We start from the raw sequence: 23210 nt of genomic DNA on the forward strand, positions 1-23210 counted from the left end.
GTTTGGGTTTGAACTTGTGAAGTTGTAAATTTCTATTTGGAGATGGAGACTGTCTGACTGGATATGTGCCTCTCCAGCTGGGGAAAGGTCTGGGTTGGAACAGAAACATTGGACATGACTGATACGTGAAGCCTTGAGACTAATGGGAGTGTAGGTAGAGGCAAAGAGGTCAAAGGACTGAGCTCTGTTTAGATGTCGGTGCAGTGGGGACAAGCGTGCAAAGGAGGCTGAGCAGCAACCAGTGAGGAGGGAGAACCAGCAAAAGCACGGTGGCCTGGAAGTGAGGATTTCAAGGATCAAGTGAGTGAACCACTTTGTTACGACGGCACCGAGGGCTTCCCTGGTGATTCAGTGGTAAAGAACCTGCCTGCCAGTGCAGGAGACACAGGTTCGATCCCTGATCCAGGACGATCCCACACGTACACATCCCACCGTACAACTGAACCCGTATGCCACAACCTTTGAGTCTGTGCTTTAGAGCCTGGGAGATGCAACTACTGAAGCCCGTGTACCCTAGAGCCCATGTTCAGCAACAAGAAAAGTCACCACAGTGAGAAGCCTACACACCACACTAGAGAAAGCCTGGGCAGCAGTGAAGAGCCGGCACCGCGAAAAATAAATAAATAAAACTTTTTAAAAAGGGGGCGCCGAGAGTCACTGTGAGGACTGAGAACCGTTTACTGGATTGGCTGCGTGAAACGTCATAGGTAACCTTGACAAAAGCTGCTTTGGTTCTGTGGTTCAGGTAAAACGATGTCACGGGAAACTGCCTGCTTCCTGGCTGAGGCTCGCGTCGTCTTTGTCAGTCGGATTTCACCAGTTGTCACAGACTAGGCGCTGTGGCAGAGGGTTCTGAGGTTAGTTTTCGTAACTTGCCTTCTTCTGGATCCTCTCTAAAAGTCTCTTAGGGTTTACGTTTACAGCCACAAAGCCTGCCTTCCTCCCCCTTTTGCAAAGCGCAGTGCCCTCTGCCCCTCTCCAGGATCTCGTGGTGACTCCAGCGCGTCTCATTACCCCAGGGGCCAAGCCGTGTACAGTGCTCATCCTCTTTGTGCTTCGGGTATGTTTCCCTGAACTCAGTGGTCTGGACTCATTTAACGGACTTAAGTGCAGTGTGTGACCTTCCTGTCTGTTTTGGGTTTACAGCTTCCTTCCTTTCCATTTCTGGGCTTTACTTTCCATTTCTTCCTAAGATCCTACCTTGGTCCATCTGGTAGGATTCCTTTTCCCTTTGGATTTCCGTCACCATCATCCTCATCCAGAGGGCAGTTTTTAAGATGCTCAAAGAAGCATTATTGTATCTGTGGTTCTCAACCCTGGCTGTACATCACATTTATCTTTGAAGAGTGTCTGGTTTTTCTTTTTAAAGAAAATCATAATTTGAGTTTCTTAGAATTCTAAGACAATTATCTTCTTATCATTATGATAAAATTGTGGTGTACTTTCCTCGTGGGTTTTAGAATTATATTCTGATGAGCTGTTGCCATCTGTTGTATTACATTGTGAAACCCAGTCAGATTTTTTTCCCCCTTCCTCTCTAATGTAACCTCCAGAAAATTTCCTGTATTGTATAAAGCATGCCAGAGTAGTCCTCAATGAGATATAGTAGCCTACAGCAGAAGTTCTTAGACTTGAACCTGCACCAGAATCATCTGGAGGGCTTGTTAAAACATAGGCTGCTGGACTCCGCACCTGTAACTTTTGGTGGAGCAGGTCTGAATTTGCATATCAGACAAGCCCCGGAAAATACTGATGCTGCTGATGCTGTGAGCACTAGACCTCCAGACTCTAGGGGACAAATATCCTTAAGGCTGTATGCACAGAGAGCTTTCCTAAACCGCCAGAACCAGAGTGGCTGAGCGCAGAGGGGCCTGGCGCTTGACGGGGCTGGGCCTCTGAGACGTCAGTCGCCCTGGGCCCTGCAGCAGTGGAGACTCCTCGTGTGCCAGAGGCCTCGAGTCCTCCCTCTGAGCTGGGCTTTGGCTGCACCATGTGCCTGGCTCCCCACTGACTTCCTGTGACGGTTACAGTAGCCTTGTCTCAGGCCTGTCAGAGTCGGCTTGGAAAACCCTTAGCCCTGCCCAGGTTAGAAGAGTAAAAAGAGCCCCTTGATTCACCGGAACCTACACAAAATAATACTCCAGAGACAGTTAAATGACAGCTGGATTGAATAGAGGTGCCTGTCACAGCTCTACTGGACAAGTCTTATGTTATATTTGAAAATAGAGCAGATTCCAGAGGAAAAGTACTAATGTGAAGGACTCCTTAAGATATTTTGCATTAACCAGATAAACAGAATTCCTCTAAGGTATCCAGAGTTGCCTGAGTGCTCATCAGAGATGCTCTGGTTCCCCCACCCCCACCCCAAGAGGCAGGAAACCTGTGCCACCATCTTGGATCTCCCTTCCTCTTTCAAGAAACCTCCCTCCAGGACTGACCACCCTGTAGAACAGTCCACACATTCTAAGCATTGATTACTAGGGGAATATTTGCAGGATTTTTGTTTTCATTTTTGTGTGATTCATTTATATTCTGTGATAAATTTCTGTAAATGATAGGCTGCACCGCTTTCCATTTGTTCTTGACATTGAAGAATGCCATAATTCTTTGGGAATATAAAAGAAAAGTTTTTAACATGTTAATTTTTAAGGCTTACATTGAAATTCACATTCCAAAGCTTTTTTTAAAAATTTATTTATTTTTTTAATTGAAGGATAATTGCTTTACAGAATTTTGTTGTTTTCTGTCAAACCTCAACATGATCCAAAGCTTCTTGATGACACAGACTGGGTAAAGCTATAAGAAGAATTTGAGGCACCAGCACCCCTGTGTTCACCACTTTTCGTTTTCAGCTTACTAGGTGGTTGGCCATAAGTAGTCCTGAGCAAGCTTCTCACCAGCTGAAATCCTGCTAAACTGAACGGTGCTTGTTTTTATAGCCACTTAAGACCCTCTCAAGATAAGTTCCCTACAGGCAAGTACAGATTGATTTCCGTCACAGTATCTTTTCATTTCATGCTCTCCGTTGCAGAAATACGTGAGAAGAGGGTTCAGTGTAACCTGGTGTGATTACGAGCAATCTGTTCTTCTGAGAAGCAGCGTGTGGTCAGTTTATAAAGGGATTATGAGGCATTTATTAGCTTTTAATAGGAATAGATGGAAACCTGTGCCCAGGCTGTTTGTAACTCTTTTGGAACTGACAATTAAGACTTCATTTAAAATACTCTGGAGTTGGAAGCAGATTCTACCTTTGGAGAGAGACAAAACAAAATAACCCGTATTTCTTGAGCCCTTTGGATGGCTAGCACTGGGCTGAAGTCTTGTGCCAGGATTCTCTCATTTAGGCCTCAGCACAGCCCTGTAAAGCATCTTCTGTTACTGTCCTGCTGTGCCCTGAGGGCCTTACCCCGGGGCCTGTGGTCTGAGGTGCAGGCAGGGGCCTGTGCCAGGCCCATGCTGCCCCTCATCACCCTGTTGCTCACTTGCTTATAGGCTCTGTACGCGGCGCAGGCTGGTTTCCTAGGAATGGTGGCCTGGGGGTTACACTGAAAAGGAGTTTTGAAAAATCGTTGAGGTTGGCGTTTAAAGAAATGAAGTCAGTTCTTACCTTTCCAAGGGAGCGGCTGAGGGTGTGTTTCTAGCTGCACTCTTCATACAGTGATGGATTGTAGAGGCTGTGATTCGGCCTCAGATGCTCCGTAAAGGTTCCAGAGCATCTGTGAAACTTAAGTCAGGCTTCGTCACACCACTTTGTTGTCTGCTTTCTTCTGAGCAGCACTTTGCTCCGCTTCTCAGATCTTGTCCGTGGAGACTGTGAAGCACTGCGTGAGCACTTTAGGTAAGGCCCCCAAACCCTTTCTCTGCAGGAGACCAGAGACGACCTACCGAAGGACACCGGCCCCTGGCTCTGTTTCCTCCTTTTTGAAGCTGTCGTCGCAGCCGGTAGCTCTGTTCTTCTGCCATCTTCTTTCCTCGCTCCTGTGTGATTTGCTCCCTGCCCATGTACAGCCTTTTCCCAACCATGGCAATCAATCTGTTAAGAAAAACAAACGTGCGACTCGGAAAGCCTACATCCCTGACCAGTAATCCGACGCCCTGCAGCAGAAACCAAACAAGAGAGACGCTCTCGCTCCCCTCCTGATCCCTTTCCATGTCAGACACCCTGCCCTGCATCCCTCTCCACCAGGAAAAACTTCTCCACCAGCCATCCATTCACAACCGAGGAAGCCCTGGGTGCATTCCCTCTAATGGGTCTGAATTCGTGTAGTCGACCCAGGGTTTCCTCAGAAGGTGGGACCCTGATCTTCTGGCGTGGAGTGGTGGGCACGTCTACCTGTTTTCTAGGGTGACAGCTTTCTGTTCACGTAGGAGGCACCCTGGGTTATAAGCACAACTTGATGCTGTTCTCGGGACGGGATGTAGGTGAGAGGGTGGTAGTTCCTCCTAGCAAGAGAGCAAGGCAGACACTTTAGTGCTTTTCATCACTGATGTAGTTTTTAAATTTATTGAGCAAACACTCTTCCCTGCCATCTGGGTGCTAGACTTGGTACTAGGCATTGACAACCCAAAGGTAACGTGAGGGCTCTCCTCCCGAGTCAGCCCCGGGAGCAGGGAGGCAGGCGGTCCTGCGTGGACAGCCTGTGACGAGTCCCACGACAGAAGCACAACTAACATACTGTGGTGGCAGAGAAGAGCCCATTCTCACCTAAATCTGGCCAGACAGCGCTCGGGGGGCAAGAGCTCGTGGGTTGCTGCTATTTTTGTCTCAGCTGACTCCACTGAGCTGCTCTGTGTCCTGTGGTTTTTACCGTGATGTCTAGCCACAAGACTGGTTGCCAAGACAAAGTGGATCCCACGCTCTCCTGTTGTCTGTTCCAGAGCGGCAAGGGGTTTGCCCGCTGTGCTTGGGGGACCTGCGAGAACCAGCGGAGACCGCATCAGGTGCCAGACCTAGGGTGGCTCTTTGGGAAGCCTTTACAGGAGCAGGCACAGTGTGGGCCAGCAGGGTCCAAACAGGTTGTAAACCCAAATACCAGCAGGAGACGGGACCTGAGAGTATACGGCACCTTGAAGGAGACCCAGTTATGTCCTTTTATAAAGGGGGAAACTGACACCCAGAGAGAGGGGAGCTGGGGCAGCCCTCCTAAACCAGGCTGTGGTCAGAGGAGCTGGCGGTCCTGGAGTCCCGGTGCCGGCCATCCTCTTGTTTGTCAGCAGAGGCCTCTTTCCAGGCCGTCTCTGTGTGCTGGGCCCCTGACGTCACCCTGTCTAATTCTGTGCTAAGATTCTAGAATGTTCCTCATGCCTGGCCTGGCAAGTACTGCCCGGTTGGCCAGGCCCCATACCAAACAAAACCCAGCCCTGATCACCAGGGATCTTTGGAAAGAGAGAGAGCTCTCAGGCTCCTCGGTGTCTCCAGAACGCTGAGTGGGGATGTCTGTGCCTCTCCCGGGTGTCACAGTTAATGCAGGGCTGCACCACGGGGCTGGACCTGGGACCTGGCACCCCACAGGTGCTCGGTGAATCGAGGCTGCTGTGGTTGCCAGCTTGTTTCCCCCCCAGGAAGTGTCTGCTCCGGGAGACAGTCTCCTCCGTTGCCCCCTAAACTGCCTCACCGAGACCGCTGGTATACACCCTCCTAAAGCGGTGCTGGTTTCTCCTCTCAAACGTAAACTCCAAGCTGGGGGTTTCCAGAGTGAGTGAGTGAATAAGGATCAGGCCAGGAGGTTAAATGGCCAAAATACTTGCCTTGGCTTTTCTTCACCTTGAGCTCTCTGGTGGGGCTGTCAGCGTTCTGCCTGCCACCCCACCCATCTTGGGCTCAGGGTGTCATGGTGCCCTCTCCACCCCCTTTGCCCTGGCCCTGCTCGCTCCAGGCCCTCCGTGGCAGGGCCGTAGCCTCCAAGCTGCCCCCTCGTCCGACAGGATGCCTGCTCCCCAGCCGCAGGAGCCGAACTCTGAGCCTGCCTCCAGCCCAGGAGAGAGAGCTGCATGGTCCCATTCAGAGCCTTCGGATACCCTGCCAAGTGCAGCCCGGCTGGGTGTTACGGGTCAGCTCGGCACTCGAGGAAAAGGGGGCCGGTATAATGGAGGAGGTTCCAGGCCAGGTGACTCTAAAGGGGCCCCCGCGAGGGGTCGAGAAGTGAGTCCCAAGGGGCCTTCACCAGGGGGGGATTCCTTCAAAGCAGCGCATGCGGGCGGACTCTGGAATCCGGCACCTCTGGACCTGACTCCTGGGGCTGTGACTTCACGCCTGTTTGATCTTAGACTTCACTTTTGCCTTCCCTGACTCCACTTCCTTACCTCGAAAAGGGTGAGCGGCAGTCCTGTTCCTTCACTGCTCAGGGGCGAGCTTTACATCGAATACTGTGAATTAAAGGGAGAGTTTTAGACTGCTTTTTCTTGAGAAGTCATGGGACTTTTTAAGTTTGTGTTCTGTGTGGTTTGTCTTGATATGAATGTATGTAATATTTTGTTGAAGTCTTGTAATAAAGTTGATGCTCTGGGAAGACAATTCCCATGTGCTTTTATGAAGGCCTTTAGGAGAAACGTCTTTCTGGATTGCGTATCAGGATGGATTGGGTTAACCTCAGTACCGAAGCTGTCTTACAGCTTCTGATGGGCCTCTTATTTCTCATGTTGGTAACTGGCGCAAAGAGAGGAGAGTTGTTCAGACCTATCACACCTGTCGCTGGCTTCATTTTATGTCTTGACCTTTGATTTCCTTATTTATTTTCCCATTTAAATCTTTGCCTTGGTAAGCCAAGCTGCCTTAAATCCTTCATTCCAGGTGGGTGTATGATGCCAGTGACATGTGACAGAGCTCTTGTAGGAGTTGCCCCAGGGGAATGGCTGGATCTGCCTACACGCCCACCCTTGCCCTCCCTCCCCGTACCCAGCTGCAGCTCCTGACTGTCTTCTGAATGTCCTCACGCCACCCCTCCTCTCCCAGGGCTGCCTTCTGCTGACTTTCATTAGGGTTTTATATATATATAGTATGTATGTATATATATATATATATATATGTATATATGTGTGTGTGTGTGGACTGTTTGGGTTTATTTTTTTCCTTTTTTATAAATTTTTAACTTTTAACTAAAGAATAATTGTGTTACAGTACTGTGTTAATCTCTGCCATATAGCAACATGAATCCGCCATGGGTACACACACAGCCCCTGCCTCTTGAGCCTCCCCATCAGCTCCCACCTCCCACTCATTAGGGTTTTGTGGTGGCTTTGAAACTGGAAGCCTGGCCCTGGGCATTTCTGCCTCCAGCCTTGCGTCTCCTTGCCCCTCAGGGCACGTCTGCAGCTCCTCCGTGTGCTGAGCCCTCCTGCCCTGTGGCCTCAACTGCTGACCTGCCCTGTGTCCACATAATGAGACTCAAGTGTCCCCAGAGCACCCCAGGCTCTCTGGGGCTTTCTCCACCACTCAGCTGTGATGCCTCCCCACCACCCTGGCCTTCCTCGGGCAGAGTTGAGAACTCCCTCTGGTCCAGGAGTGTGCACTGTGGTCCCATCTCCTGCAGGGCTTACCCTGAACCGCCACCGCCCCCCGCCACCCCAGGCGGGAATGAATAATTGAATGAATGAATGAGAGAATGTGGGGAACCTTCCACGCATCTCAGAATTCTGAACCTGTATCTGAGATACCAGCATGAATGAGAAATGTTAGCATCCTCACTTTTATTTTACACTTCATTGTAAAATTAGAGGACAAGATTTCTCTGATCCGGAGGAGGAAGCCTTGGTACTCATTAAGTTTCGGCTCTGAAATTCTTAGGCAAGAGATAGGAAAAATCACCAACATACTTGGTTGGCAGTGAGTTTGGGGTGAGGTAATCTGAGGATCCTTGAATTCCCTTTTTCCAAAAGATGGAAAATGAGCAGTTGTCACTGGTGATGACATAGTTGTCACCACTCCAGAATAAGGAGGGAGAAAGTGATTTTCTGACACATCAGTGTCTGGGGCTGTCTGAATGACCCTGGCCTTGGAGTGGGGAGTCCCCAGTTTGCAGATGAGGCTGTGCTTTGCCCTAAACTTGGAGCTCGGGTGCCCTTCTCCCTCCATCTCCCTCTCCCTCTCTCCCTCCCTCCCTTCTTCCCTGCCTCTGCACAGTAAGCATTCACTCTGAGCCAGCACTGTGCTGATCCCAGGGGTTGCAGAGGGACAGAGGTGTGGTCACTGTCTCCACCCAGGAGCTGCCAATCTGGCACGGGAGGCCCCTTGGTGGAGCAGCCACTTCATGCAGAAATAAGCCCAGGAAACATCACTGATCCAGAGGAGGAAGGGGTGAACCCTTCAGAAAAGTTCCAAAGGGGTGGACACACTCCTTCAGGGACATGCAGGGGCCCACTGAGCACAGGAGCACCACTGCTTTGGAAGCAAAGAGCACGTGCCCAGGAGCCGCGGGAGATGGTGAGGATGGGGCCTTAGCAGAGCTCGGGCCTCTGCATGGCGGGTGTGGCTCTGCTGGAGGCTGAGTCTCTGAGAAGTGGTCCTGATGCTCCAAGTGGGAGATGACGTGAGCGAGGAGCCAGAGGGGGGCGGGGGGGAGGGGAAGTATTTAACTCTTGAAGAAGCAGAACCGGCCAGACGTGGTGGCCGATGTTGCAGGCTGAGGGGAAGGAAGGAGTGAGGGGTGACTCCCAGGGTTTTGGCCGAAACCTCTGGGCGGAGGAGAGAGGAAGCTGGACCGGCCCTGGGCTGGCTGACTCCCAGCCCAAGCCGGGATGCAGCGCTTCCTCTCTCTACAGCCACTGGGCTGAGAGAGAGTGTGGCCTGTGTGGAGGACTCTGAGAGCCACTGGTGCTCCACGCAGAAGAGCTGGTGAGAGGAGAAGCGGGCGCTAAGCATGGAGGGCAGGGCTGGAGGCCTCGCTGCTGGCTGCCGTCAGAGCTGGCTTTCCTGCTTTTTCCCCCTTTTCACTGCTGTTTACCCATGGGAGAAAAGAAGCAAAGCTTTGAGAGCAGGGACTTCAGAAAGGCAGAATACCTGTGATTAGTGTGGGGACTGCAGAGAGTTCTCACTGGAGAACTCAGAAGGCTGGCTGCACCCCTCTGTGGGAGCAGGGAGGTGGGGTCTGGCAGAAAGCTCAGGAAGGTTTAAGTACCAAACTGAGAGTCAGTGATTTTTTTTTTTTTTTTAAGACATTCTGGTCAGGCTGCTTATAAGCAAACAGACTAGCTTATTTTTAATTTTTGTTTTATATTGGAGTGTGGTTAGCACTCCAACATTAACAATGTTTTGTTAGTTTCAGATGGACAGCAAAGTGATCCAGTTATACAACTATGTATCTATTCATTTTCAAATTCTTTTCCCATTTAGGTTATCTCAGGATATTGAGCGGAGTTCCCTATGCCCTGCAGTAGGTCCTTGTTGGTTATCTGTTTTAAATACAGCAGTGTGTGTGTCTGTATAGCAGTGTATATGTATACATAGCTTATTTGTGATCAGAGCTACAAATGATGAAATGAAAAATGAAAGTGAAAGTCACTCAGTCATGTCCAGCTGTTTTCGACTCCATGGACTGTATAGTCCTTGGAATTCTCCAGGCCAGAATACTGGAGTGGGTAGCCTTTCCCTTCTCCAAGGGATCTTCCCAACCCAGGGATCGAACTGGGGACACCTGTATTGCAGGTGGATTCTTTACCAACTGAGCTATCAGGGAAGCCTTCACAAATGATGAAAAAAATACCAAATTGGACCTTAATATTCAGTTCTTTTTAGAAAGATACTACACAGTATCAGATCAGGTTGTTGAAACATCACTATTTTTTTTAATGTTTTATTTTGTATTGGGGTATACTCAATTAAGAATGTTGTGATAGTTTCAGATGAGCAGCAAAGAGACTCAGCCAGACATATACATATCTTCATTCTCCCCCAAACTCTTCTCCATCCAGGCTGCCACATAACATTGAGCAAAGTTCTGTGTGCTATACAGTGGGTCCTTGTTGGTTAGCCATTCTAAATATCACAGTGTGCACATGTCCGTCCCGAACTCCCTGACTATCCCTCACCCCCATCCTCCCTGCCCCACCCTGGTACCCTTAAGTTCCTTCTCTAAGACTGTGCGTCTCTGTTTTGTGAGCTCATTTGCATCATTTCTTTTCAGATTCCACATATAAAGGATCTCATGATAGTCCTCCTTCCCTGTCTGACTCACTTCACTCGGCGTGGCACTCTCCAGGTCCGTCCATATTGCTGCAGATGGCATTATCTCATTCTTTTTAATGGCTGTGTAACATTCCATTGTGTATAAAACCATCGCTATTTTTTTTTTAATTTGGAAAATCATCCTTGCTGATGACAAAGGGATAGCAGAGAACTTAGCTTGACGGAGCAGTCGGGCGGAATGCTCACAGGAGACCGGGTAGAATGTGTGTGAGGCACGTCTGCCCTCTTTGGAGGGGCTCTTGTTCTGGGGTCTCTGGAGCCCCGAGAGCCCATGAGAGGATTCAGAGGGCACTGAGCTTCCATGGGAGAAAAGTTGCATCCTTATTTTGACCGAGTTCTAATAAATTTTGTTTTGATAATGAATTAAGTTTTCAGAAGACAGTAGTATTAGTGGTATCTGTTACCATTAAAAATCACAGCTCTTTCCATATTGTATTATAATTGTGGCAGATATCTGAAAACATCACATGTGTTCGTCACTGCTTTGGATTTATAGATTGTTAGTGTTCAGTCGCTAGGTTGTGTCCAACTCTTGGCGACCCCATGGACTGCAGCACACCAGGCCTCCCCGTCCTTCAGCAACTCCCAGAGTTTACTCAAACCTAAGTCCATTGAGTCGGTGATGCCATCCAACCGTCTCATCCTCTGTTGTCCCCTTCTCCTCCTGCCCCTGATCTTTCCCCGCATCAGGGTGTTTTTCCCATGAGTCGGCTCTTTGTGTCAGGTGACCAAAGTATAGTAATAGCCAGTGCTTTATTGAGCAAGTATATCCGTTGCTATATCACAAATTTTCAAAACATGAATAACTGTACTTCAGTGTAATTGGTTTTCTGTTTAGTTATGTGCACTGTGTCTCCAAGCATTAAAAACATTCTTATGGGCAGGTTTCATCAGCTTCGCCACCGACCCAGGAGGTCTGTGTCGCATGAAGGTTAATAACCCTCGGCTGAGATCCTGCGGCTGTGGCGTGCTACCTCCACCGGGTGGCAGCATATTCCTTAAAGGTTAGATTGATAACAGAGAAGAAACGTTTAAAATAACATATTTGGATATGGTTTTCAAACCTTTTTGACCACAGCCCACAGTAAAAATTAGGCTTTATATCATAACTCAGTACACTCATACTTAAGTTTCACAAAACAAGACTTAACTTTACCATGTGACACATTGATAGCTTTTATCCCATTTCTGTTTCTTTAGAATGCTGATTGCAAGCCATTAAACTGTAATTCTGTGGGTAACACTGTGCTGTTTGACATTGCGGGAGACCATCTTTTATCTTACTTCACGATTTATGACCCAGACCAAAGTTCACTTATTCCCACACATTTTCAGGGACATAATATTTGCATTTAAAGTAACTGTCAACAAATTTGAATGCATCTTTACACAGTATTTTAAAAATGGTGTATTATTGATGTGTGCAGTGAAATGAACTGATTTTACTTGTATCACAAGACAGAACAATCCCATCACCACCACACCAGTCAGTCTCTGCCCAGGCAGTCACTGTGCTGATTATTTTGACCATGGATTTAAACTTGTTTTCCTAAGACTTCATATAAATGGAGCCATACAGTTCTCATTTTAGCCTCACTTAGCTCAGCGCTGTGTTACTGAGATCATTCCATGTTGAGCCGGTCAGTGCTTTGAAATATATCACAATTTGTATTAATATATTCTCCTGGTGAGAGACTTCTGGGTTGTCTTCCATTTCGACTCTCGAAATTAAAACTTTCATGCACATTTGTATACATGCCTCTGTGTGCACATGTTTCATCTCTTGCAGATAAACACCTGAGGTAAAATTGCTGGCTCAGATGATAAATAAATTTGTTTAACTATAGGGAGCAGACAAACATTTGCCAAGGTGGTTGATCCATTTTCCGTTTCCACTAGCAAGCAGTGTGTGAGTGTGGGTCTCTCCCATCCTTAACATGCGTGTGACACGCGCCAGTATTTATCCCTGCTGGCACTGTGTTAGGAATGTAGTTGTGCCACTTAGTAGTGAGTGTTAATTTGCATTTACTTGATGAATGATAATGTTGAACACTTTTCCACGTGCTTATTCACCAGTTGTTTATCTTTGTCATGGAGTGTCTGTTCAAACTTGAGTTGTTTTTTTAACATCAATTTGTAGGAGTAGTTTTTACATATTTTGGGCACCAGTCCTTTATCTCATTCATATGCATTTATGAATATTTTCCCCCAGTCTGTGACGCACATATCCATTTTATTAATGATGTCATTTGATGAACCAAAGTTTTTAGGTAGTGATTTTTTTATATATATTTAATACTTTCTGAGTCTTGTCTAAGAAATCGTTTCCTACCCCAAGGTTGGGAAGATAGATGGTATTTTTTTATTTTAATGTTTAGGTCTGTGATTCATCTCAAATCAGTTTCTTTTTATGGTGTGAGGTAGGTGTCAAGTTGCAGTTTTTTTTCCATATTTTGTCTCATATTCTCACTATTTGCTGTAAATATTTTTTTCTACCGTTGAATTATCGCACAGAATTTTTAAAAAAAAAAAAAGAACTTTTGCAAAAGGGCTACAAAATTGAATTTCCCTGCTGACCATAGACCAACCAGTAATACTTTTCTAAGTTAGTTTAGTTCATCCATTTATCTTGTGATTCTCAAGTTACTTTATTCACATAGTGTGAGGTTTTATGAAGCTACATCTTTTTATAGGGTCTGTAGCCATGCCACAGAGCTACTGGTTCTGTGGCTTTTTAAATTAGATTGAAATTAGGTAAAATTAAAAATTCAGCTTCTCAGTCAACAGAAGCCACATTTCAAATGCTCAGTAACACATGAGGCTATTTTCTTCCCTATTTACCAGTGCAGATAGAGATGTTTTCATTTCTTCCACAGTACTAGATAGCACTAGCCTATAGGAAAATAAAGACTGATTTTATACAGTTTTGAGGCATATTTTAATGAAACTTAGTTTTGATACTGTCATTCAGCATCTGCCTTGCCCATTTTCATCTGTCCATGCTTCTATTTCTATTCCAAGATGTACAGTCCCAGCCAATCCTTTTGTTGGTCTGAAAATGCAGTTACTTCTGTCTGCTCTGTCCCACCTGGAAGAAAGAATTTCCCTGTATGTGTCTACCAGACTCCTTTTCTGGAGCCCACCTGGCACTGACCTTTTTTAAATCTTCTCACTGTTAACTGCTGAATTTCTGGGCATCCTCCGTCAACTTACAGTGCAGAGATAGGTTTTTTCTCTTTCCTGTCCTGATTAAACTTAAATTTCTCCCCATTTCTATAATAAATATTAAAATTGCAAAAAGCAACAAGTTATGAGTTTTATCATACCCCGTATTAACGTTTTTGTCCAGCAGTGAGCTTTGTTGCCATTTCATCATGAGCAACCACATAGGAATTTGTGAGCTTTTCTCTCATTGTTCACTGGGTGTGAGCTAAGTCTTTCATTAATGTCTTTCAGTGTGGGAACTTTGCTGTCCTGGTGGATCTTCATGTATTGCCGCAAGCTTCAAGCAAAGATACTAGCTGGTTTTCTGAGCAGAAGAAAGAGGTACCAGGAAACTTTTCTCTATTTTTTTAAATTGAAATGCCATTGATTTACCATGTTTCAGGTGTACAACAAGTGATTCAGTTGTACACACACACACACACGTATATTCTTTTCAGATTCTTTTCCATTATAGATTCTTACTTGATATTGAATATAGTTAGTTCACTGTGCTATTGATATTGAATATAGTTAGTTTGCTGTGCTATACAGAAGGTCCTTAAAACTTTTCACTATTTTAAATACAGGAGCTGCTCTTAAAAGGAACATTAGCTTTTTTTCCAGCTTTCATTTTCATTAATGGACAGTAAATCTTGAGTGCTATTTAATCCTTGAAGAAGAGTTTTCTTTCCCACAGCAGACATACACCTGCCTTTTCTGTTGTTGTTCCTTCAGAAACTGACATATCCATCTATTTCATATATTTCATTTGCCACTCTAGTATTTAAGCCAGAAATTCCCCACCTCTTTGTTTGAGGGAAAGGGTTCTTTGTATTAAAAAAAAAAAAAGATGACGATGAAGAAGAAGAAGTTAAAGTGACTTTTCCAGGTAAGCAGGGATTGTAATCCTCACTGGTCGTAATGGATGGAATGAGCCCCTGGAGCAGGTGTGGGGCTGACACAGGCTGGCTTTGTCACCTGTCTGAAATCTTCTCCTGTACCACATGATCCTTGGGAAAAGTATAGGGATGGGTGACAGCAGCCCTCCTCTTACAGCGGCCAGTTGCTAAGCAGGTGGTCAGTCAGTAAAACGATTGTAGGACAGGATTGTGGTGTTGGACCTGCTCGAACCTCAGCCGCCGCCTCTGTGGCTGAGGGGTTCTCCCAGACCCTGGCTGAGTCCCTCCCAGCTCTCATTTCTGAGGTCCCACCAAGTGCTGCTGCGGCAAAGGCAAAAGGGGCCTCCAGCTCTCATCTCACGCTTGGCTTCCTTCTCCAGACCCCTCCTTATGAGCGAGCAGCATAGTGAGCCTGTGGCTTTTACGTAACTTTCCAAATGTAACAGCCTTTGGAATCTTCCATGATATTTGTTGGTCACAGTAGCTTTTTAGAGCTGGAAATAAATTTTATTACAAGGTGGTATATGAAGAAAAAACTAGTGACGGTGGTACTTTTTGGTACCACTTTTTTACCCCTTAACTGTGATAACTGTTTTCAGTCAGCTTTTGGAGATAACTAGAAATCTCCCAAAAGAAAATTTATAAGTAATATATTTTCAGTCAAAGGATAATATTATTAGTATGTTGTTAATCTCTGTTCATTTCCAAGGCAAACCGTTCAATATCATGGTAATCCAAGTCTATGCCCCAACCAGTAACACTGAAAAAGCTGAAGTTTAACAGTTCTTTGAAGACCTAGAAGACCTTCTAGAACTAATACCCCAAAAAGATGTCCTTTTCATTATAGGGGACTGGAATGCAAAAGTACGAAGTCAAGAAACACCTGGAGTAATAGGCAAATTAGGCAAATTTGGCGTTGGAGTACAGAATGAAGCAGGGCAAAGGCTAATAGAGTTTTGCCAAGAGAACGCACTGGTCATAGGAAACACCCTCTTCCAACAACACAAGGGAAGACTCTACACATGGACATCACCGGATGGTCAACACCAAAATCAGACTGATTATATCCTTTGCAGCCAAAGATGGAGAAATTCTATACCGTCAGCAAAAACAAGACTGGGAGCAGACTGTGGCTCAGATCATGAAATCCTTGTTGCCAAATTCAGACTTAAATTTAAGAAAGTGGGGAAAACCACTAGACCATTCAGGTATGACCTAAATCAAATCCCTTATGACTATACAGTGGAAATGAGAAATAGATTTAAGGGACTAGATCTGATAGATAGAGTGCCTGATGAACTATGGACGGAGGTTCATAATATTGTACAGGAGACAGGGATCAAGACCATCCCCAAGTAAAAGAAATGCAAAAAAGCAAAATGGCTGTCTAAGGAGACCTTACAAATAGCTGTGAAAAGGAGAGAGGTGAAAAGCAAAGGAGAAAAGGAAAGATATAAGTATCTGAATACAGAGTTCCAAAGAATAGCAATGAGAGATAAGAAAGCCTTCCTCAGCGATCAGTGCAAAGCAATAGAAGAAAACAATACAATGGGAAAGACTAGAGATCTCTTCAAGAAAATTAGAGATACCAAGGGAATATTTCATGCAAAGATGGGCTCAGTAAAGGACAGAAATGGTATGGACCTAACAGAAGCAGAAGATATTAAGAAGAGGTGGCAAGAATACACAGAAGAACTATACAAAAAAGATCTTCATGACACAGATAATCACGAAGATGTGATCACTCACACTCACCTAGAGCCATACATTCTGGAATGTGAAGTCAAGTGGGCGTTAGGATGCATCACTATGAACAAAGCTAGTGGAGGTGATGGAATTCCAGTTGAGCTCTTTCAAATCCTAAAAGATGATGCTGTGTAAGTGTTGCACTCAATATGTCAGCAAATTTGGAAAACTCAGCCTTGGCCACAGGACGGGAAAAGGTCAGTTTTCATTCCAATCTCAAAGAAAGGTAATGCCGAAGAATGCTCAAACTACCACACAACTGCACTCATCTCGCACGCTAGTAAAGTAATGCTCAAAATTCTCCAAGCCAGGCTTCAGCAATACGTTAACCGTGAACTTCCAGATGTTCAAGCTGGTTTTAGAAAAGGCAGAGGAACCAGAGATCAAATTGCCAACATCCACTGGATCACTGAAAAAGCAAGAGAGTTCCAGAAAAATATTTATTTCTGCTTTATTGACTATGCCAAAGCCTTTGACTGTGTGGATCACAATAAACTATGGAAAATTCTGAAAGAGATGGGAATACCAGACCACCTGACCTGCCTCTTGAGAAACCTATATGCAGGTCAGGAAGCAACAGTTAGAACTGGAAATGGAACAACAGACTGGTTCCAAATAGGAAAAGGAGTACGTCAAGGCTGTATATTGTCACCCTGCTTATTTAACTTATACATAGAGTACATCATGAGAAACGCTGGGCTGGAGGAAGCAGAAGCTGGAATCAAGATTGCCGGGAGAAATATCAATAACCTCAGATATGCAGATGACACAACTCTTACGGCAGAAAGTGAAGAAGAACTAAAGAGCCTCTTGATGAAAGTGAAAGAGGAGAGTGAAAAAATTGGCTTAAAACTCAACATTCAGAAAACTAAGATCATGGCATCCAGTCCCATCACTTCATGGGAAATAGATGGGGAAACAGTGGAAATAGTGTCAGACTCTATTTTGGGGGGCTCCAAAATCACTGCAGATGATGATTGCAGCCATGAAATTAAAAGACGCTTACTCCTTGGAAGGAAAGTTATGACCAAGCTAGACAGCATATTAAAGAACAGAGACATTACTTTGCCAACAAAGGTCCATCTAGTCAACGCTATGGTTTTTCCAATAGTCATGTATAGATGTGAGAGTTGGACTACAAAGAAAGCTGAGTGCTGAAGGATTGATGCTCTTAAACTGTGGTGTTGGAGAAGACTCTTGAGAGTCCCTTGGACTGCAAGGAGATCCAACCAGTCCATCCTAAAGGAGATCAGTCCTAGGTGTTCATTGACAGGCCTGATGCTAAAGCTGAAACTCCAGTACTTTGGCTACCTGGTACAGAGAACTGACTCATTTGAAAAGACCCTGATTCTGGAAAGATTGAGGGCAGGAGAAGGGAACAACAGAGGATGGAATGGTTGGATGGCATCACCGACTCAATGGACATGGGTTTGGGTGGACTCCGGAAGTTGGTGATGGACAGGGAGGCCTGGTGTGCTGCGGTTCATGGGGTCACAAAGAGTCGGACATGATTTAGCGACGGAACTGTTGTCCTAACTTTGCTAAGGATACCCAGTGACCTCAAACTGGGAGCAAAAAGGCCCAGGGTTCTGTGTGATGGGATTTATCATGCTGGTGGCCTGAGACGTTGACATCATCATTCAGGTGAATAGCGCTGGACAATGCTCTGCAGGACTGCGTGTTTAATAGGCCATCGCCTGCTCCTCCAGTCTGCCTTCATGTCATTCCAACCTTTGGCTTCTCAACACATGTACCCATGATTCAAAACAGTTAATTCATCCCCCTAAAGTGACCAATATGCACCCAAGGGGACCTCACCCAAGAAGTTTGACTTACGTTAGCAGCATCCTAGAATCCACCATTCCAGGCCCAGATTTTCCTCCATTCTCTCCCAACTCTGCCGCCTCAGCTTTAGACCTTTTGTGTTAATATGCTGTCAGCTTTGCCAAGAGTCAGTTGATTTGGAAGGCTTTGCAATAAATCTGTGAGTAGGTGACTCACTTCCCAGCCAGAGCATGAGGCCAGAATTTTCCAGGGTGCCACAGGCAGCTGCACTGCCCTACCTGTGCTGGTGTTGGGGCCACAGGGCGTGCCTTAGCGAAGGGACTCAGAGCGCAATGGGGCCTGCAGGGCTCCGCTGTGGGCCGTGAGCGGGCTCTCCGCGAAAAGCCAAGGAGACACTCTGTGGCTTCTGCCTCACGCTGTTTCTTCAAAATATGCTCGCTGACATTAAAATGGATCTGGGATAATGTGTGTGTGTTTAAGAGAAGAGAAAAGCTAGTTGAGGATATGACTTTAGCCTATGTTCAGTGTCCCAGGCCTTTTATGTTTTTTAAATTATTAGATCATCTCAAGATTGGGATTTCATGAGCAATCAGTTTGATTGCATTTTAACAGTCACTTTGAGTAGTGAAAGTCTTAAGAATATCCTGTTCCTTTTCAGAAAAGGATCTCATCACATGTATTAAACACGTGTTTATTTTGAGTCCAGCCTGAGTAGTCTTTGTACCCAAACAGTTGAACTCAGGCTGTTCCCCTTGTAAACCTGGGAAGCACAAAGGAACCCCTGGTAGCCTGGAGATGTTGGGTACACCTCTCTCTTGCTCATTGATTGGTCTTCCTGCTGCCCCTCAAGTTTAGATGGGAATTTGTCTTTCCTTGTCTTGCCCTGGTTCTGAAGAGAACAGTGCTTCGCCAAGTGTGCTGTGGTCAGTTACTAGGGGACCTCGACACAGCACACACGATCCACCTTCCATTTGTCAAACCTGACTCATGGAAGGAAAGCCCCGTAACTACAGGGAGAGAGTTTGTGTATATGGGCCTTGGCTTTGTTTTTGTCCTCCTATTTTTAGTTCTAGCCTTATAGGGCATTTATGGCCAAATTTTAACAATCCTTGTTTCCATGTATGTCTTTCACATATTTTCTAGCTCAGTCATCGTTGAACCCTGCATGTGAAGCAAAATTCTTTAATTGTTAAAACAACAGTATGAGCAAGGCGGCCTTTCTGTTGGCACGAACAATGCCAAAACCTTCAACTGTAAATGAATACCTCTGTATTCCACAAGGCATTGCATCTTTGGGCTGCAAAATGAGATCAGGAAGGAGAAGACCAGAGTTTGTATTTTATCGAGAAACTCATGTTTGTAAATTAAGTCAGGTGTTTTCTATACTGTTTGAGGAGTACGTGTATTTGCAACAAAAGAAAAGCTTGGCTCTCGTTGCCCTTCAAAGCAGCTTACAGCTCTGTCCTCATTTTAATTTATGAGGATTCTAAGAGATCAACCTGAGATGGCATCGTGAGAAACCAGTGAAACAGGTTTGAGGTGACCTGGAAACTCTGAACCTTCTGCAGAGTCCTTGGAAACTGAACCAGAATTGTCCGTCCTTACACGCCAGTTCTTAATCTGCGTTAAGAAATTTAGAATTGGGAGCAATTTTATTTTCCCTTTCCCTACATCAGATTACATTTTTCTGATAGCATAGCTAATGTGAGCAGTGTCATCCCATTGTACAGTTAGGCTTTAAGTTTTATTTTTCTCTTTGATAAATAACACTGATATGTTCAAAACAGTAGCTCCAGAAATTTGGGATATTGACATTCAATTAAAACCATGTTTTTCTGTTGCCTAGTAAATATTAATTTACTTTTGAGCAATATAAGAAGTTAAATTATTTTTTACTGTGAATAGGTGAATAGAGAGCAGTTTTCACAGAAGCTTATACAATATCATCAACAAGCCTATGGAAGAAAATCAGACTCTTGATTTCCAGTTCTCTGTTCAACTTACCATCCGTGCTGTTGCTTTTCAGTAGATTTGTAAACCCCAGAAACTAATCAATTATAGTGGTTAGATATTAAAGTTTTTTTGAACCAAGTTTTAAAAGTAGGAAATTTTTGTGTAAAAATCACTGTCTCTAGTTCCTCTTAAATCAGAAAATCTGGTGGCACTGTGCCATGGGTCCCAGCATGAAACCTCAGGGTGCTGCCCCTCCTGACTGGCTGGGGCTCCCTCGGACTGTGCCCTGACTCTTTGGCTCCTCCCAGTCTGCAGTCCTTGCCCAGTGGGCCCATCTCTGGGGCTCCCACTTGTAGCCAAAGTTGGCTCTGTTCTGTCTTCTACTTGTCATAATCCCATTGATTGGTATTTACATGAAAACAGCCTTTCTCTCTCTGATTTTCTCACCTCCTTGCCCTGATTTTTACATTGATGTTTTTACCTTCCTTTTAGAAATATGAAACTGAGGCAGAGAGAAATGAAGAGAGGCAAAATATATTTCTTAGATCACAGAGTAAGCCAGCATCATGGTTTCACGCAAAGCTTAGTGGCAGATTTAAATCTGCAGCATTATCCATGAACATATGTAAATGTCTTTATTCATAGCTAAACTAAAAAGCAAACAGAATGAAATGTTCAATTCTGGCTTTTCCATATGCATGATACTGACTTTTTTTACACTGCATTAAATTAGAAAGTTATATGTAATTTTTTTAATTTACTTTAGGAAGTCTGTTTACTGTTAAAAGAAACCATTGATTCAAGAGTGAAGGAGTACTTGCAAGTTCGTAAACAGCACAGGCCATCAGATACAGAATTCACAAGATCCAATCCCTTGTCCTTAAAAGGTAGGCACGAACTACTTTGATTTCGGGTAAAATTTCTGCTTTGTAGAGATGGCAATTATGTTTGACTCTGACTGTCAGAGTCAGAGTTGTGTTGTTGTACAGTGATACATTTTAAAAATATAGCCTAATGAAGATGCTTTGTTTGGGTAAAGAAAAGTCATCAAAAAGCCCTAAAGGGCTTTTAATGGTAGGCAAAGTATATAAAAATAGAAAACACAACATTCCTAAGGAAACAATAAATTCTTTCAAGGATTTTTTTTGACAAGTAGTCTTGCAAATAGATTTGCAATAATACTTGATTTGGGGCTTCATGCTTTTCTAAATGCTTTCATATATGTCACTGTCTCAGAGGTTCTCAGCTGGGGGTGGTTCTGCCTCAGGGGACATTTGGTAATGTCCGTGACAGTCTGGATTGTCATAACTGGGGTGGGAGCCATGATAGAGAGCTGTTGGCCCCTGGTGAGTAGGGGCCAGGAATGCCACTGAATATCCTACAGTGTACAGGGCAGCGCCCCCCCCCCCAACCCGGCAGTGTCCCCCAAATGCCAAGGGCACTGAAGTTGGAATATCCTAACCCCTTACCCTAACACCCTGTTACCCTGAGAATGGTAATATCTTTGAGTTATGGGTGAAGACGCAGAGGATTGTGAGATTAAGGGGGTTGCCTGAATAAAATGTTATCTTCTTGAGGACCAAGATCATTTCCTGTATCTGGCATCTTCCCCTCCCTTCTCCCCACCGCTGACACTTAGGCCATGCCTGATGCAGAGATTTGGGGATATGTTCAATGAAGGACTTCCCTGGTGGCTCAGACAGTGAAGCATCTGCCTATAGTGTGGGAGACCCGGGTTCAGTCCCTGGGTCCGGAAGATCTCCTGGAGAAGGAAATGGCAACCCACTCCAGTATTCTTGCCTGGGAAATCCCATGGATGGAGGAGTCTGGCAGGCTACAGTCCATGGGGTCGCAAAAAGTTGAACAGACTGAGCGACTTCATGTTCACCTTTTCACTTTCAGTGGAGGAGGACTGGGGTGACAAGTGCAGAGCCTGACCCCTCAGCCCGGTGTTCTGTCCACTCCATCATCGCTGTGTTCTTTAAACTTTTTAAGTTAGCGTCTCATGGCACTCTGTTGCGCAAATGCAGTCAACCCGTGTTAATCCTCCGAGGTCAGTACTGCGTTGCTGTGCACTAGGTTATGCTAATGCAATAGTTCTTTAGGGAAAGAACGGTTAACATCCTCCCCTTTAAACACAGACAGTCTGCATCGTGTACTTGCGCACAACTGGTAAGGAGACAGATAAAGTTTATTCAACAGAAAGCCTCAAACAAATAGAATTTTCAGTCCAAACAATATTGTATTAGATGACACTTTGTGGCATTTTGCTTAGGAATAGTTGAAGTCTTGAGAAAAGCTGTAGCAGACGTGGTGAGTGGCCCTTTGTAACTGAGACAGAAGGAGAAGGAGCAGAGAGAGTTCTGAGAGCCCAGCCCCACCGTGGTCATGGCTTGCTCAGCACCGACTCTCAGGTGGTCCCTGCCCTGGTCTCTTCTCCTCAGGGAAGCGCTAAGTGCTCACTCTCTCAGCCTCTCTCCCAGGCGGGGAACTCACTGTGTTCTGACCTCAGGATGAAACCCAGAGCCTTTCTTGGGCTCATGTGGGCAAGAAGTTTGCTAAAAACAGAAAAGTAATCTTACTCTACACACAATTTTGTAATTTGTTTTTCCCACCTAACATAATGTAAAAGTCCTTGATTCATTTTTGGCTGGGCTGAGCCCCGGGTGTCGTGCGGGCTTTCCCCTGGTGGCCGGTGGGCTCCCCTCTGGAGCACTGCACAGGCCTCATTGCAGAGTCTTTCCTGCTGTGGAGCCTGGGCTCCAGGCACGTGAGCTTGGTAGCTGCAGTCCCCCGGCTCCAGCACACACGCAGGCTTGGTAGTTGTGGCGTACTGGGCGTGGTTGCTCTGTGACACGTGGGATCCTCCTGGACCAGGGGTTGAACCCGTGTCTCTTGCACTGGCGGATGGATGCTTTACCACTGAGCCACCAGGGAAGCCCCTATAGAAGTCCTTTAAAACACGTGTCACCATTTTCAAAATTTAATAGATGAGAAGCGATGTCACATTCTGGCTTTGGTTTGCATTTCTTTATTTTATTTTTTTATTTTATTTTATTTTTTTAATTTTTATTTTTACTTTATTTTACTTTACAATACTGTATTGGTTCTGCCAGACATTGACACGAATCCACCACGGGTGTACATGCGTTCCCAAACATGAACCCCGCCTCCCACCTCCCTCCCCATAACATCTCTCTGGGTCATCCCCGTGTACCCGCCCCAAGCATGCTGTATCCTGCATCAGACACAGACTGGCGATTCGTTTCCCACATGATAGTATACATGTTTCAATGCCATGCATTTCTTTAATAATTAGTGATATTGACCTTCTTTACATGTGTTTATTAACTATTTGTGTATCTTTGGAGAATTGTCTGTTTGCCCAGTATTTAATTAGGGTGTTATAGGAATTCTTTATATTTTCTGGATATTAATCTCTT

General features: G+C 45.3%; 1 protein-coding gene across 1 annotated transcript in view; it reads left to right on the top strand.

The window, feature by feature from the left end:
- The first annotated feature begins 753 nt into the window (after positions 1 to 753).
- The window catches only part of SLX4IP (SLX4 interacting protein), a 79860-nt gene continuing 57403 nt past the window's right edge, over positions 754 to 23210 (top strand). Inside the window, exons 1-7 of the mRNA XM_068987523.1 lie at positions 754 to 801; positions 983 to 1060; positions 3796 to 3942; positions 4879 to 4941; positions 5877 to 6107; positions 13637 to 13726; positions 20534 to 20654. Coding sequence (XP_068843624.1) covers positions 754 to 801; positions 983 to 1060; positions 3796 to 3942; positions 4879 to 4941; positions 5877 to 6107; positions 13637 to 13726; positions 20534 to 20654 — 778 coding nt within the window. The remainder of the gene's footprint in view (positions 802 to 982; positions 1061 to 3795; positions 3943 to 4878; positions 4942 to 5876; positions 6108 to 13636; positions 13727 to 20533; positions 20655 to 23210) is intronic.

Source organism: Capricornis sumatraensis, chromosome 15 (assembly GCF_032405125.1).
Source record: "Capricornis sumatraensis isolate serow.1 chromosome 15, serow.2, whole genome shotgun sequence".
NCBI classification, from domain to species: domain Eukaryota; kingdom Metazoa; phylum Chordata; class Mammalia; order Artiodactyla; family Bovidae; genus Capricornis; species Capricornis sumatraensis.